General features: G+C 31.8%; 5 protein-coding genes across 5 annotated transcripts; 2 read left to right on the top strand and 3 right to left on the bottom strand.

Moving 5' to 3' along the window:
• The first annotated feature begins 110 nt into the window (after nucleotides 1-110).
• LOC106791872 (A disintegrin and metalloproteinase with thrombospondin motifs 3) lies at nucleotides 111-3,408 on the top strand. Its single transcript, XM_014757850.1, has 3 exons — nucleotides 111-1,023; nucleotides 1,104-1,891; nucleotides 2,000-3,408. Exons 1-3 carry the CDS (start codon nucleotides 973-975, stop codon nucleotides 3,150-3,152), a joined length of 1,992 nt encoding a protein of 663 aa, XP_014613336.1. The 5' UTR covers nucleotides 111-972; the 3' UTR covers nucleotides 3,153-3,408.
• Nucleotides 3,409-3,610: 202 nt separating this feature from the next.
• Nucleotides 3,611-6,938, bottom strand: LOC106791874 (dnaJ protein homolog 1-like). Its single transcript, XM_014757852.1, has 2 exons — nucleotides 6,675-6,938; nucleotides 3,611-5,629 (listed from the first exon to the last, which is right to left on the bottom strand). Exon 2 carries the CDS (start codon nucleotides 5,615-5,617, stop codon nucleotides 4,559-4,561), a length of 1,059 nt encoding a protein of 352 aa, XP_014613338.1. The 5' UTR covers nucleotides 5,618-5,629; nucleotides 6,675-6,938; the 3' UTR covers nucleotides 3,611-4,558.
• Nucleotides 6,939-7,675: 737 nt separating this feature from the next.
• LOC106791871 (cysteine-rich protein 2-binding protein) lies at nucleotides 7,676-10,519 on the bottom strand. Its single transcript, XM_014757849.1, has 7 exons — nucleotides 10,344-10,519; nucleotides 9,842-10,264; nucleotides 9,577-9,725; nucleotides 9,223-9,450; nucleotides 8,811-9,137; nucleotides 8,225-8,746; nucleotides 7,676-8,143 (listed from the first exon to the last, which is right to left on the bottom strand). Exons 2-7 carry the CDS (start codon nucleotides 10,261-10,263, stop codon nucleotides 7,788-7,790), a joined length of 2,004 nt encoding a protein of 667 aa, XP_014613335.1. The 5' UTR covers nucleotide 10,264; nucleotides 10,344-10,519; the 3' UTR covers nucleotides 7,676-7,787.
• A 151-nt stretch (nucleotides 10,520-10,670) lies between these two features.
• On the top strand, nucleotides 10,671-14,774 carry LOC106791870 (cilia- and flagella-associated protein 57). The gene is made up of 4 exons (XM_014757848.1): nucleotides 10,671-11,015; nucleotides 11,095-12,604; nucleotides 12,675-12,848; nucleotides 12,919-14,774. Exons 1-4 carry the CDS (start codon nucleotides 10,816-10,818, stop codon nucleotides 14,668-14,670), a joined length of 3,636 nt encoding a protein of 1,211 aa, XP_014613334.1. The 5' UTR covers nucleotides 10,671-10,815; the 3' UTR covers nucleotides 14,671-14,774.
• Nucleotides 14,775-15,209: 435 nt separating this feature from the next.
• LOC106791875 (very-long-chain enoyl-CoA reductase) lies at nucleotides 15,210-16,720 on the bottom strand. Its single transcript, XM_014757853.1, has 5 exons — nucleotides 16,586-16,720; nucleotides 16,469-16,516; nucleotides 16,060-16,370; nucleotides 15,538-15,947; nucleotides 15,210-15,447 (listed from the first exon to the last, which is right to left on the bottom strand). The coding sequence occupies exons 1-5, from the start codon at nucleotides 16,589-16,591 to the stop codon at nucleotides 15,320-15,322; spliced, it is 903 nt and encodes a 300-aa protein (XP_014613339.1). The 5' UTR covers nucleotides 16,592-16,720; the 3' UTR covers nucleotides 15,210-15,319.
• Between the last annotated feature and the right edge of the window lie 823 nt (nucleotides 16,721-17,543).

The following is a 17,543-nucleotide window of genomic DNA, read 5'->3' as shown; positions in this document are numbered from 1 at the left end:
AGGGTTTTTATATTCAATCGCAATCATTTAGAATAGAAAAGAAGACGTTAATAATGTAACGTAATTTTACGACACATCCTTTTTACAGAAAAAAAAAAAATTGAAATTCTTTACTGAATGAGTGGATAGTGTCGATGAGTACAATAATTTCGTGAAATAATTAACAGATGTGAAAAATACTGTAAATTTAATGCAACAAAGTACAAAAGCTCTACCTGAACAAAAAATTATACTTATTATAACATTCGTTTTGTACACTTTGATTATTAAACATAGGGTCAAATATATGAAATTTTTAGTCAAAGAAGTATAAGATTATAAATCTTTTAAACTTCTTGCCATTCCGTATATTGCCCTTATACGATGTTATTTTATTTACAGTTAACATATGTTTCAAATGTATTATCCATTTATTAATCGACTGTTAAGGGCAATGACATTGTTACTAGAGGCACCAGCATATATTTAACATTATGCTTACTTCTGCAATGATAATATACTGCGGGTATTGCATATCGGTTGCATGCATATGTATAAATGAAGAAGCAGATTGATTCTTCGTGATATTCCTCTTTGGAATGTTTTACAGTGTACAATATGATTTTCATATTAAATTTTATGTTGATCATTTTCGTGATCTTAATTCATGGAAATGATATGAAGGATGTTGAAATCGTAATGTTACCATTATGGAACACAGAAAATGTTATCGAGGTAGATACGTTTCCTGCAATTTTTTTCCACAAAAATGATGTCTTTTAACATTATAAATATGATATATAACAAAATTTTAATCATGTTTTTTTCTAGGTCCCATTAGCTTTCAATGTCTTTGGACAGCTCATCGAATTAACATTGCATAGAAATACTAAGATAGTAGCTCCTAAATTCCAAGTTTGGAGCTATAACGAAGAAAACATTCTGCAGGAGTTAACACATTTGAATGAACCAACTCCTTGTCATTATCTTCATATGGACAGTGTCAGTTCAGCAGCTATAAGTCTTTGTCAAGAGCGTGGTATAGTTAGTATTATTTTCATTTAGAGGAATTCTACTTACAGTAATATATCATTTTTACAACGGATTTTTTTAATTTCATACAGTATGGACTTATCTTTTTGGAAAATAGTACTTTAGAAATTACTCCAATGGAAGATTTCAATTCCTTATCCTTTGATAATCATTTTATCAGCGAACGTTCGGAAGCTTCTTTAAAAGAGAGAGAACCTCACCTTATAAAAAGAGCTTATGCTCCTCCGATAACACAAGATTATCGCATAAGAGAGAACCTCCGATATAAATATGATTTAAATCCACCCACAGCAAATCAAATATCCGACAAGATGACAATGAGAAGGGAAACGTATGAAGATTTAACGTTAGAATTAGCTATTTTCTTTGACGAAGCTGGATATAATATTTTTTCACCATTTTTTGGTAAAGATGATGAAAAGATCCGTGATTTATTATTAGCGTATGTAAACGGAATTCAAGCTCTTTATCATCAACCTAGTTTGGGAAAACAGATCGACATCTCTCTCGTACGAATGGAGATAATGCATAAGCAACCATCTGATTTGCCAAACTTCGACGGTGAAAGAAGCAGTTTATTAAATTCCTTTTGCAATTATGCAAAAGTTCATAATCCTTTAGATGACAAACATCCAAATCATTGGGATCTTGGACTCTATGTATCTGGATTGGATTTTTATGCTATTGAAGACGGAAGAAAAAATACAGCAACGATGGGCTTGGCTACAGTAGGAGGTATATGTATCGATCGGTACTCATGCGTTATCGCGGAATTAGGAGTTACGAATCGCTTTGGAAAACCCTATCCATCCGCAGGCTTCACTTCGGTTTATATTGCTGCTCACGAAATTGGACACAAGTAAGTAGACAAGAAATAATTATGAAGAAAATTAATTTCAATTCAATTTACAATTTTTTTTTTTAAATGGATAAAAAAAAATTCTTAATATATTAATTGACTTAAAAGTTTAGGAATGCATCACGATTCTACCGGTAACTCCTGTCCAAAGGATGGTTATATAATGTCACCCAGCAGAGGAGTACAGGGAGAGACGATTTGGTCAGAATGCAGTCGCGAGATAGTCCGAAATTTGCATCGAAACAAGGCATGTCTGCTGGATAAATCGACGTTAAAGGAAGATCAATCTCTTGATCATGCGCGATTTCTTGACCTTCCTGGTAGAAAATGGAATGCAAAAAAACAATGCGAGGTATTCCTCCGTGACAAAGATGCGAGCGTCGCAACGCAAGAGCATGATATTTGTCAAGCTCTTCAATGTAAAACTCTTCATAGAAGCGGATATTATTTCGCTGGTCCGGCGCTGGACGGTACAAATTGTGCGACTGGAAGAGAATGTCGTGCTGGTAAATGTCTTCCGGCTTTCCAAATCACGACAGGACCAGGGCCAGGCAATCCTTTTATAAGTGAAGGAGGTTGGACAGATTGGAAGGTAGGACCTTGTAGTAGCGGCTGTTTGCAGAGGTCGACAGGAGCTCGACAAAGGCATCGTATTTGTAATAATCCGTTGCCAATTAATACCGAGGCTGGTTGCGAAGGATTGCACTACGACGTACAACTTTGCAAGGACGATAGACTTTGTAAGAAGAAACACAAAACAACGACCGAATTCGCTACAATTAGATGTATGGAATTTAGCGAGATCTTACCGGAATTGGATGGAAAAGGAAGAGGGTTGCAAGCTATTCACGAATCTGACAGACCATGGATGGCGTGTTCTATATTCTGTCGTCGGAAAGACATTATGTCTTATTACACACCGCGTATAGAATTAAATGACCTTGGCCTTGATCCGTATTTTCCAGACGGGACATGGTGTCACGAAGAGGGCGGTCAGAATTATTTTTGCCGTCAGCATCACTGTTTGCCAGAGGACTTTAGATTCGCAAAAAATATTTTCGACGATCGTAAAGATGAAAAAGAATTAGGATTACAAAATGCTCGTCCGAATGAACTTAAGCTACCGGATCGATTAATTAGATATTTTAGTTTAGGGTTAGACGGCTTACCGTTATTGACGTCTTTACCAGTTGACCTTAACTTGCCGTCGAACGATGACGAATGGATAGACAAGGATTATATTGACCTTACGAAAGCCTAGATTTTCAATTCAATATACTATTTTACACGAGAGTGCAGACTTACAGCTAAAGGAAATATTTTATAATGTTTCAAGTGCGTTTTCAAGTGCTTTCTTTTTTATAATAATTATATTTACTTGTTCGCGCGCGCGCGCGCGTGTGTGTGTGTATGTATATGTTATATCATATGAAAAAAAAAAGTACGCGAGCTTTACAATATAACACATGTATTAATCTGTATTCGTGAATTAAATACAAAATAATGTTTTTTCAGATCGAGCACTATATATGAATTTCTATGAAATTTATGTACGCTTATCCCATAACTGTCTCTCGAAAGCTCGATCAGTGACATCACTCATTGTGTGGTTTATTTTTAGACTTATATTATTATTATATCCATCCACAATGTAAAGAAACCAACGCGTTGGCCAAAGAATTTAAATGGAAAAAAAAGAGAATACAAGAAAATGAACAATTCGCCTGTTCGATAATTTATATGATTCATATTACTTTAGTGTACAAATAATTAGTCAATCGTTAAACTTAAGAAGACGTATTGCATAAGAAAACTGATTCGCTATTAGAAAGGGCGTTTTACGTTTATGAGCAATTCTGCCCAAGTACGACAAAAAATTCCACTTATCACACAATATCCTTCATATTATTATTATTATATACATTTCTATATATATGCAAATATATTAGAATAATGAGATTACAAATGAGTTAGAGGGTTGTTACCAAATCTATCTCTTCTATTTGAAATTTATTAATATAAACAATGAGTTTAATATACGATAATCGAAGTTGAAAGGATTTTGCGATGTTATTTGCGTTTGAACACAGTGATCGGTGGTTCGTTTTTGACATACTTGTGCAGAATCGCCAGTAAGACGTACCATCAACGTGCAGTGCACTTCAACGCAATCACGTATGTAGCATACATCTTTTTCATTCATATAGCACACAAATGTGACTCATTCATAAAACATACAAACAAATAAATCGGACAGCAATCGCACAAAATATTGTTATCTTAACAAGTCTCATTCTATAATTATGTAACTTAAAATATTCGATCTTAATCAATACTTAGGATTCTTACAATATGCTAAGACAGATAATCTTTCATTTGACAATAGATAACAGACCTTTAACTCTTGACCTAAAGCAAACAGTTTTAAAAGCCTAATGTAATTTCAAATAAGACATACATTTGTTTGTGACCGAATTCTATAAAAAATCACATTTTACTATCTGTAAGGTGAAATTAAATTCGTTTCACCTTAAAAACACCTTTCATTGACTTCACTTTATTATGTACTAGAACGTACACGCATCCATAACTTCATCGGTTAGGATGATCGGAGGATTGGCTCTTAAAATAATGCGTATCCTCTTGATTTGATTCCATTGTAGACATTCAGTTTGGTAGAGTATCATATAAAATGTCTCTAGCACTTTGTGACAGTGTCTCAGGGAACTTTATATCGAATGAAACCAGAAGGTCACCTTTCTTTGAAGGCTCTTTTGGGAATGGTAAACCTTGTCCTGGAATCCTTTTTACGTTACTAGGCTTGACAATCTCTCTTGTTAAGTTTATACTGATTTTTTCTCCTGTAAGTGTAGGAACTTCGATGACTGTACCGCACAAAGCTTGTTTTAAGCTTATTTTACAGGTATATCTAATATCGCTGCCTTCTCTCCTGAAGAGCGGGTGAGGCTTATCTCTAATGATGAATACAATATCAGCTGGAACCTTCCCACGGCCTTGGTCTCCTTCTTTTTGAAAAGTAATTTTCGTGCCAGCCTTCCATCCTGGCTTCACGTTAATAGTAAGAACTTTATCCTCTTTTTTTGTACTACCATCTGCTTGAACGACTCTTCTGCAAATCTTCATTTTCTTAGTGCATCCGCGTAATATTTCTTCTAAACTTATGTAGAGATCATGCTCTATAGCTGGATCTTGAACACGATCTTTACCACCTCCTTTAACCGTAGTAGGTCCAGCGAAATTGAATGAATGCGATCGGAAAGCGCTTCCTTGTCCTTGACGAGTCGGCCCTATTCCAATACCAAAGGGATCGTCCATGTCCATATCATCATCATGAAGATTGTAGACACGCGTCGCGGTAGGCCCTCCAAATTCGAAGAATGTTTGAAACGGTGTCGTCGATCCAAAAAATTGGGCAAAAGTTGCACGTGGATCTCCGTGGAAAGTGTAAGATGTGCTACCGCCGCCTCCATCTGCTGATGCTCCACCCTTCAGACCTTCTTCTCCATACCTATCATAAACTTCTCTCTTCTTTGTATCTGAGAGTACTTCATATGCCTCAGCTATTTCTTTAAATTTCTCTTCTGCACCAGCACTTCTATTCTTATCTGGATGATATTTTAAAGCTAATTTTCTATAAGCTTTTTTTATTTCGTCGTCATTCGCAGTTTTAGGTATCCCTAATATTTTGTAATAATCTTTCCCCATTTTGATGAATCTCTGTAAACATCAAAAACAAACTTATTCAAAATAAATATCTTAGGATGTCTTCTATTTCGCGATATTTTATTATTGTCATTTATACTTTAACTCCTATAAATAATCTCATATCATTTTCTTCGTTTCATAAAAAATCAATACAAAATGAATCGAACAAATGAAAATTAAAGCAAAAATGACGATTCGAGATTCGATTTTTAACCATAAAAGTCTTCTTGATACGACGAAGTCGCGTTTTTGAAAAAATTTAACTCTACGAATATGAGCATTCAATTTTATTTCCTGGAATTTAGAAGCTTCCTTTTTACCTAACCAGGTAATTGATATTACGATACGATGATTCTTCTTTTAATTGTTAATTGCTTTACACTTCGGTATAAGGAAAGATTGATATATCTATCATCTACCCAACTATCTTTACTTATATGTATGTGTAGGTAGGTACGCGCGTGCGCATACATTTGACGCACATACAAACACGAGTAATCTGGAAAATATTTTACCGAAATAATATTCTATGCACGGAATGGGGTACGAGTAGTAGCTATGAAATCATTTATCGAAACATTTTACAATTTGATCATACATGCAAATTAGATTTGTAAAATAATTAACTGTTCATTTAAATGAATACACATAAACGTTGCGTGTACGCACGCACGCACGCACGCACGCACGCACGACGCACGCACGCACGTACACACACACCCACCCACGTACGTATCACCGATAGCTATTTCTGGCAATGATGAACGCGTATTCGCGACGAATCCATTTCTTCGAGCATGCTACAATTTCATGCGATGCAAAAATAAATTCAATCTTATCTTGTGGAGAGCGTCAAGTTTGTTCTCGTGTACAATAAATAGAATAACATACGGTAGAAAACTTTCTATCTTTCTTCATATATCATGCGTCTTTCTCGTTCGTACGTAACAAAAGATGACGAAGAGAATTAATAGGAGATAAAAAATAAAAATTAAAAAGAATAAGGAAAAAAAAAAATATATATATATATATATATTTTTTTAGATTCGAAACTTACCTTCAAAATTTAGTAAATTTATCGTCCAACTGGAACGATCGTTCTTTTAATCGTTACTAATTTCAACCGATTTGCTTTTCCTCAAAGATTTATAGAATGTTCGATTGTATTCGTATTGTAATCTACTCTGTTAGAATAAACGAAATAACGTCTACGTCCTCTCGTCACGTACTAAAATGTCGCGTACGTTGCACAGCCCATATATACAAAATTTCCTTCTACAAGTTTCCGGAACTTTCGAGAATGGCTCGACGCCAGTTCTACGGCGCTCCTGCTCCTTCAATGACGTCATTCACTTTCTCGCAGCCTCGATAGATCGAATGACGACAATCTTTCTGGCGGTCTTTTTCAAATTGTTCCTTCATTAACGAAATATTCTTTATATTTAGAAATCTAAGAAAACGCTTCGATTCAATAACTTCCCATTTTTTTGTTAAACCTTTATTCTTAAATAAAGAATCAGATTTGTTGAAATGATATATTTTCTTTATCTTCGTATATATCTATGTTTCGTAGTTGACCTAAACTTCATTATATTGTATTATATCTAGTATCGATCGTGGTGTTTAGAATTGGTCTCTCTTCTTCTTTCCAATATCTGTCTCTCATGTTAGTCGATTTTTTTGTCATGCACCAATCCCAAAGTTCTGTTGCACCAAGCAGGTGCTATAATAATCGATCAATTGTACTTTCCTTTAATAATCAATTCAGATAATTTGGTACCATGAATTATGCCTTTAATTTAGTATTTTTCACTGAGATACTAAATAATATTGAAGACATTTTAACTTATTAACTATGGAAATTAATTTGTGTGTAGTTTTTAAACAATCATAACTTCTGTTTGAATTCGAATTTATTCCCACTCCTGATGTCATCTAAAACAATATCGATTTGCATTTTAAATGCAATATCGATTATTTTATTAATGGACCGCTTGAATTTGACTTCATTTGAAAAGTTAAATCTTGGGAAAGTTAATAACAACAAATCTTGATTCGCATGAGAACAAATTTGATTTATTTCATAATATAAAAAAACATCGTGCGATCGGGTTCGCTTCTGTTAAATATTACCTATCAAAAATAAAATCAATAAAATGAAATGAATAAATTATCTGCTTAATCGTAGAAATAGCCCATGTCTACATTCGCGTGAATTTGGTGGCATGTATTTATCATAAAAATCTTGAATAAATTCTTCAATTTTAAAACCAAATTTTTGATATAAGATTAAAGCAGGATTGGTAACCGATACATGTAATGTTACATCTTTTCCCATACAAGTTTGAATGAGATGATATAACATAAATGTAGCAATGCCTGACTTACGCCATTCAGGTCGTGTTAACAGAAATGATATATAAGCTTCATTATAACTTACATCAGGTACAAGTATCGCAAATCCTATTACTAATTTTTTGTATAGAACGACGCAGCTGAAGTCAGGATATTGTAAACAATCAGTCACTAAACAGAAAATAAGATTAACATAAAATTCTATTAATTTGGAGACATAGGTAATAATAATATAGTTAAAAATGTGCTTACAGTCAATGTCAGGCCAGAAAAATTGATTACAGAGGCTGTTGATCGCTGGAATGTGTTGTGGTCTAATATAAGAATAATCAATTGATGCTTTTGGCAATGGTTTCCAAGATGAATTATTTTTATTAACTTTAGCGCAAAGTTCTTCCATGACGTTTAACCATAGGGGTCGAGAGGAAGTATCTCTTCTTATAAATGGCTTCAAAACTCTATTCGTATATGGACTAACGATAGATGTTGGTTCGTTATAACCTTGCAACCTTTGTTCAAAAACATATCCAAGATTATCTCCACAAAATCTGTCCAGGACTCTATCATTTTCTTTAAAACGTCTTTTAGATACTTCTTTGCATCCAAAATGATCAATATTCAATAAAGGTAAACCATATTCTCTTTTTAATTTCCTTACAACTAGTTTTCTGTACAAACGTCTTGTAGAAGGAAAAGCAGAATATAGATAACGTTTGTTAATTCTTTGTAAGAGATATGCTTCTTCTTGATGTGTCATAAGTGGTATCTTCTCATCTACCAAATAATATTAATTAAGCAATGTAAAACAGAAGTATAGTAGTATTAAATAATCACTTACTATTAATAATGGATTTTTGCCAAGGCCACTTATCTCGTTTAGTAACTTCGAATAAAGAAGTTGGAGGTGGTTGTTCTTGAGCAAGGCTAAGACTGTCATTGCTTTCTTCTGCATATTGTTCTTCTTCTCTTTTAATTTTATGATCAGCGTCATCAAGTGATGATTCTTCTGTTGTTTCTGTTTTGTTAGACCATTCAGATAGGAAATTGTCAAATAATCGAGGAAAATTAAAATTATAATTTTGGTAATTACAATCTGCTAATAGTTCTGATAAGGAAAGAGATTCCTGCTGATCTCGTAGTATTAGATCATCTTCCACTTCCATATCTGAAAAATATTTTTTTAATTTATTATCTTATATTATATATATATATATATATTGTATATTTATTTTTGTTCAATTTCTATGTACTATTTAATTCATCTTCCTCTAATAAAAGATCAGATAATCTCTCTGTTGGTTGCACATAAGCTTGTGAATACATTGATAGTCCTTGAGTTTTGATTGTTTCCATTCCATAATTGCTATCTTCTCCTAATGAAATACCTGATTCGGACGGTGTTGGACTCACATATGATTTAACCGATAACTTTTGTTGATTACCATTTTGTTTTTTACGATCCAATAACATCTTTCCATCTGTTCAAAAATAAACGGTATAAAAAAATATATAATAAATGTTATAATTTAATGTGTATTAATGCATAATCTTTTTACTTAAAAGTATAGATATATATATATATAATTGATAATAATTAATAATACTTTTAGCGATGAGAACTTCTGGTGGATCGCTATCTATTAGTCTCCACCAACCGGATTCTCCTAATTCGACTGTACCCGATTTAAAAAACATTCCGCTATAATGCGATAGTGTTCCGGAAATTGTACCAATCCAATTCTTTTTCCTTTTGCTAAATAAATCAGATTAGCAACGATAAATAAACAAATGATATAAAATGAATAAATGATATTAGCTATATTAGCTAATAATACAATGAGAAGATTAAAAATAAATAAAATTACTTACACAGTTTTCTTAAATAAATTATCCCAATTACGGTCTACAAAAGTACTGATATCAGACTTCCAATGGAAGTATCCTCTTTTACTTATTCCGCTGGATTTTTCTCTCAAATTGTACAAAGTTAATACAATTACATTAAGCCATGGCATTCGATCTCGTATAATTGTTTCTTCGCCTAATGGACTGCAGTCAGTACAATGTAGTTCAAAAAAGACATCTCCAACAAAAGACACTGGAACGCTTCCTCTTTGAAGGCACTCAATATGAATTTTACTAGCGCAATCACCGTTGCAACGTAAAGCTGGTTTAGTATACGGGTTACACTGATTACCACACTTTTTACAAAGATCCATATCTGGTACAATTTCATTAACATTATTGTCCTGTTTTTCATTAATTCCGTCCTCGTTCAGTACTGTTGACATTCTATTGAAAAAAAACATTTTACCATGATTAATATGATTTAAGGGTTATATTCTTAAAAAGAAAGTATAAATTTACTCACATGGTTGTTATTTACATAAAAAAAAAAACAAAGATAGGAAGAAATTTAGATTTCTTACTAAAAAAGATTGTCACAAGTTGTATAATAAATCTAAACTATTATAAATGTGTAGATGCAATATCAGATCTGCCATAACCACGTGTGCACGAATATCGCATGTAGGTAGCCATTTTTCTTTTTTAAATATTCATTCAAAAAGGAATGATTACAAATATACATGTTAACTTAATTCGTTTATATATAAATGTTTTGTTTTTTTTTCAATTTAATTAATATTAAAATGTAAAACACAACGCATATATGAATTATATATATATTCATTATAGATAATATTTGTTGTGTCAAAAAATGAACCGATTGTAAATATACTAGCAGGTTGCTATGACAATGTAAATAATAATGTCAAATTTAGACAAAACTGTTGCAGTTGATTAAAGTAGTTAAAATATCGTTTGTAAATTTTGGCGGTGAAATGGCAGCATCATTACAGTGTAAAGTCATATATGGCCTAAAAACAGATATCATTGGAAATGCTCATTACATTACAGATTCAGAGATTGTATATCCTGTAGGGAATGTATTGTCCATACATAATATTTCTCAGCAACAACAAAAACTTATACATTTATCTGATAAACTTCAAATAAATATTATTTGTGTTACACCTAATAAGTAAGTAGGAGGAAAAATTTAACTTTTCAATATGTATGTTGTGCTTGTAGCAATTAAATTAGTTATCATTTTTATTAAGGAAATATGTTGCTTTATGCGAGACCGGCGAGAAGCCTTCAATATCTATTTATGACCTTCATTCCTTAAAAAGAAGAAAATCTTTAGGAATACCATACGAGGCACACAATGCAATTAAATTTAATTGTATTGGTTTTACCTTCGATAGCAAATATTTAGCAGCTGTAACAGGAGAACCAGATCAAATGATGCTTTTTTATAACTGGGAAAGAGGCAAAGTAGAATCTAGCTTAAAAGTAGGTAATCCACAGGATGCATCTGCTATTGTTAACATAATAGCTTGCAATCCATCAGATGCAGGGGTAATGGCAGTCGGTGGACCACATATATTCAAATTTTTAACTCTTTCTGATACAGTATGGCGTCCATATGGATTTTCAAAAGCTGAAAATGTATTAATATGTTCTATGACTTGGTTGAATTCGGATAGGCTTTTAGCAGGTACCAAAGATGGTAGAATATTGTATATGGAAAATGGTGATTTGAAGAATATTTATCAAATGAGTGAAACTACATCTATGCATCTAAAAATTCGTGAAGAATATATCATACATGCCACCACTTCTCCATTAGTTTTAGAAGAAAAAGATTACGATAGATGGGAACACGATATTCTTTCTTTGATAGCATTTCCAAAAGGCTTCGCATATGCCTTGGGTCCACGTACAATAGTACTTTTTGAAAGAGAAGGCCTGCATAAATATGTCAAGAGAAATATTTATTTAATTCCTTTGCAAACGGCTAAAATTGATACTTCCGATTTGTATAAAGTTAATACCATAGATATTAATATAAGTTATGATCGTTTATTAGTAACTACAGGATGGTCCCAATTATTTTATACAACATTATGGGGTCCGGATCTAAATATGGATCCTGAGCCAAAAGAAATGAGTGTAATGGGTCAATATTTACATTACGGTCCTATCACTGATTTGTCTATGTGTGCATGGAAACCAATTTTTATGACTTGTGGAGAAATTGACAGAAGTGTACGAATATGGAATTTTGAAACGGAAAGTTTAATTATGTTTAAACAATACGAAGAAGATATTTGCTCCATTGCTTTACATCCAATGGGTTTATTTTGTCTTGTTGGATTTACTGACAAACTTCGTTTTATGAGCATATTAATAGACGATTTGTTACCTATATATGAATTTCCAATAAGAAATTGTAAAACTGTACTTTTCTGTCATGGTGGACATTTGTTTGCAGCTGTAAATGGAAATGTTATACAAGTTTATACAACTATTGGATTTTATAATCGGTTCCTAATGAAAGGGCATATGGCAAGAGTAAAAGGCTTACTATGGTCTCAAATGGATACAAAGTTATTAAGCATGGGTGAAGAGGGTGCCATTTATGAATGGGATATGAATAGCGGACAACGTACTGCAGAGATTATTTTAAAAAATATCATTTTGTATGATATTGTGCTTGCCGCTGATCAATCATTTTTATATTGTATTGCAAATGACAATCGAATTCGTGAGATTAGAGAAGATACGGTAAGATATATTTATCTTAGAAATTTCATTTTTAAGCAGAAATATTTATTGTTATTAAAATTATTCATAGGTTGTACGCGAGTTTACTTTGATGGATAAGGATGTACATTATATGATAATGAACAAGAATGATACATTTGTATTTGTTACTTGTTTGGGAGGTATTATACTGTCATTGAAATGTCCTCTTCAAGTACCCATTGAATATGTAGATTTTCATATTCATTCTAGTGATATTACAAAGGTAAAGATTATCTTAGCTTTTTATTTATAAATGTCTAGTTTATACTAACTTTATTTCAATTTTATTTCAGATAGCTCTTTCTTATAGCGAACAGTATTTAGTTTCTACTGCTAAAGATGGTAGTTTATGCATTTGGAAATTATATTATACAGATGGAAAAGTAGTAGCGGTAGATAAAGGACTTGTATATACTAATGAAGTATTGGTTGGCAAAAGAGATTTAGAAGATAAAATACAAATGATTAATGATTTAACGATAAGAATGCGGGAATTAGAAACTGAACATGCATACAAAACAAGACAAATGGAAGGTCAGCATAATGATCAAATGCGTGAAGTACATCAGGGATATTGCGCAGCTATTCAAGAGTTAAAAGATAAGATAGATAAATTGAAAGAAGATCATACAAATGAGATAAATAATATTAATGTGGAAATAGTCAAAATGAAAAGTCTTCATGAGGAAGCGATGCAACAAATGGAGATTAATTATGATGCTAAATTAATCGTGGAATACGATAATTATCAAGCATTGGAAGAAAAAAACAACACGATGCGCCAACATTATGAAAAATGTTTGGCGGATTTGGAGAAAAACAGTGCGGATGTATTGCAACAAACTATAATTAAGTATGAAGCACTCGTTCATGAAAAAAAAGTACAAATAGATGAAATTCAAGAGGAAATAGAACATCAAACGCGTGCACAAGAATTATTAATGGCACAAATAGAAGATGACGCGGATAAAGAAATAGTTGATATACGTACCAGTTATGAAAATATTTTATATGAGGAGAAACAAATGAACTTAAGATTAAAGGGAGAAGCTGGAGTATTACGTAATAGATATATGGCTGGTCAAAAAGATATCGAGGATTTAAAAAGACAAGTTCACCGCGTACGAAGCGAATATGCTCAATTTCAGAAAACTATACAAGAACTGGAAAAAGACGTGGCAGATTTAAAAAAAGAAATTAATGAAAGAGACACAACTATTCAAGAAAAGGAGCGACAAATATATGAACTGAAACGTACTAATCAAGAATTAGAGAAATTCAAATTTGTTTTAAATTATAAAATCCAAGAGTTGAAAAATCAGATTGAACCTAGGGATCAGGAAATCAGAGATTTTAGGGAGAAAATACATGATATGGAAACAGAATTAATCAATTTACACAAGACAAATGTTAGTTTAGAATTACAATTACACGAATTAAGAGAAAAATTAGCAACTGCGCGAAGTCAGATTTATATGGAAGTAGGAGAGAAGAAAAAATGTCAACGTCTATTAAGAAACATTCAAATAGATTTACTTGATGCTGCTGGACTTATACAAGAGCCTCAAGCATTAAAAGTTGCTGTAACAAATTTATATCATAAATACAGCGCAGATGAGGAATTTTTACGCAGTCGTAAAGCTGATTTAGATGCGCAATGTGATTTTATGAAGCAGAGAGATCATTTAGAAAGGACGGTAGAATCTTTGAAAAAACAAGTCTTTCATACATCTAGTGAAAATAAAGAACTAGATAAAGCGATAACGGATAACGTCACTCTCATAACAGAATTAAATGCTTTACGAGAAGAATTAAAATCAGCGTATAAGCACATAGTAGATATGGAAAGTTTATTAGGATTAACAAAAAAAGACGTAAAGCCGACAGAGGCCAGACAAAAATTGGAAAAAGCTTGCTATGGATACGAACGATTACAAACTGAATATCAAATTGAAATGCAGGATTGTAAAAGCTTAATCGAGGCTTTGAAAGATAACATAAAAAAACTTTTGAATCAATTGCCCTGTCAAGAAATAGAAAAATGAAATCTTTTATTTTAAGTAAGTAGTATTTAAATTATATTAACACATTGCGTAGGGCGCTCTGCGCGGTCAAACCGCGCTCAAAACCCGCACATTTCCGAACGCTGTAGCAGCATGCTTCTTGGCGAGCAATCTAAAGTGGATACATACAATTCTAATTTGTTTTTGGTATTATATTCACATATATTATTCTTAAGCATGGGAGAGGCTTTGTTATCCTGGTAACGCAACAATCTATTTGCCGTTGCTTGTTTAGGTTGACAATTGATTCGAAATAAAACATGAAAACGAAATATCTCATGACCCGTACGCAATGTGTTAATATGAACATTTATGAATGTGCATTATATTATGAATGTTATTATAAATATTATTATACGGTATTATTAGATTTGCTCGCAAAACAGTATATATAGTGATATCTAAACACAAATATATTTTTAGTTGATCTAGTTAATATTTTCTAGGCATAAGATGTTTAAATATCTTTTGTTATACGTAAATTAATATAAAGCAAGGGGGTATATATTTAACAAATAAGATACCAACAATAAAAGAAATATATTTATACATTAATATTTAGATTATTAACAAATTTAGTAAAAGTACCCTATCAAAAGTATTTGGAATGAAAATTACCTTTTAAAATTGATTAAAGTATAAAAGGGAAAATAGCTTTACGAGCTTTGGGATATTGAGAGAATTCTTTTTTATACGCTCTATGTTTTCCTAATGCCCACATAGTCATTTGGTAAGCACCGGCCAAGGTAAACAGTCCAGCTGTATAGAAATATATGTATTAATTAATATGAAACTATGGTAATTTATTAGATATAACATACTTTTATAATACTATTCTAGTAAGTATACCTGGAAGACATGAAGTCATAATGGTAAAGCCAATCCAACTGCCAATTTCATATGTGTAATTTGGACAAGAAACAAAATTAAACAGCAGAGTCCATAGATTTCCTGTAGCCACAGGAATTTTCCGAACCATACTACCTGGTGGCCTGAGATCTCTTAACGCTAGGTGAATGAAAAGATTTCCCAGCTCGCAAAAAGCAAATGTAACTAATCCCACATAAAAATATAGTTTACTCGGTGGTGTATACAATGGATGGTTGACATGATACGCCACATACATTGCAAATAACCAATAATATGAGCAATTTTTGAAGAGGTTGCGTAAAGGCATAGTAGCATGACTAAACCGATGCACAAATAATGTTTCTAGTAGACGTTTAGCATAGTGTATCGTCCAACAGATAGCAGCGCAGCTAAAATAAAATATCGTTTAATAATATTTGTAAATATATTACGATATTGTGCTATAATATGGATGTAAGTTAAAAAACTTAAATATTTATTTTGAGCACGTGCAATACTTACTTGACTGTGCAATCTACTTTTGTACTGACAACATCGCCATAGAATAACCAAGGGCGCTGGTACAACCAAAGATATACTATTAGAGGTCCTGCATATTCTACTAAGAATACAGTTTTCCAACCAATTTGTGGACCTAAATCTTTATAATATAGTTTATCACCAACTCGCAAAGATAATGATTTAACAGTTTCCGAATCTGCTAGAGCTTTTCCTTTAGCATCTAGTTTTAAACTTTGTCTTTGTACATATGGTACTTTTTTCAGTTCATATAATTGTTTTTTAATAGCACCGATAGTAGTGTTTAAATTTACCTTTAAATGTAATATAACATGTATTATTCTTAATTTATTATTATTATTTTTCTTAACAAAATAAATATAACAGATCCGGTATGAGATTATTTACTTACGGTTATAGTGGCAATAGATTTCGACGATTTTGCGGTTAGAATTTCAAGCTAACAAAGAAGAATTTATAAATAAATGTTCGCATTAATACTTAGAAAAAAAACGAAAATTTGTAATACCTCCATTTCCGTGATTCGGCAAAATTACAGGTTCTGTCAATTACACCTCCGAGGAAATGATCGCGCTATATTCACGATTGCAACACTTTACCACTCAATGATACTCGTGGCGCTACTTACCATTCTATATTTGCGAATCACGCATGCTTATGCATATGTATACGTATGGCGATTGTTATTACGCTTATTAAATTTTTGCTTGAAAACTAATGGTACAGTGTGTTTAGAATGAAGACAATTTCAAAATAAATACATTAGTATACCTTTATTACATATTTAATAAATTTCATTTGAAAGCATTATTTATAAAAAGTGTTTGTATAAATATTTAACTTATTTAAGAATATATTTATTTTTAATTTATATATTATGAAAATCTCTCATTATTGTGGGATATTGGGAATGTACTTTAAATATTCCTAATAAATACAATTATTTTACAAATTACTTATGTCTGCCCTGGCGTATTTTTTCTAAACACATACCTTAAGTAAAATATCATTTATTTAACTACTAGGAATAAATTAAAAACATTTATATGCTCGACGTATTCTAGGAATAGTATGATGTTTTAATATATACCATATGTATATGTATGGTAGTTAGTTAGTCTTATATAAAATATTTTTGGGAGACATTTAACAATTATTTTATAATCATTTTAATTATATAATCGATATATACATAAATATATTTGTTAATTATCTAAATTTCCTAGAAACCTAATATATTTAATATATATTTTAATAATATGTACATAATATATGCATTTTTACTAGGCTCATCAAAATTTCTAAATTACATTGAATAATTCTTTTAACAATTATTTTAATCGAAGAACCTATATAAACATACACATATACTGGGTAATTGAGAACACTTTTAAGCATCAACTGGCAATAAGTAATGTAGAGATAACTATTCTTTAGAAATAAGATATATATTGTAAAAGTAGAAG

This window comes from Polistes canadensis, unplaced genomic scaffold (assembly GCF_001313835.1).
Source record: "Polistes canadensis isolate GaletaPanama2010 unplaced genomic scaffold, ASM131383v1 scaffold_348, whole genome shotgun sequence".
NCBI lineage: Eukaryota > Metazoa > Arthropoda > Insecta > Hymenoptera > Vespidae > Polistes > Polistes canadensis.
This window is presented reverse-complemented; position numbering and strand designations above follow the sequence as displayed.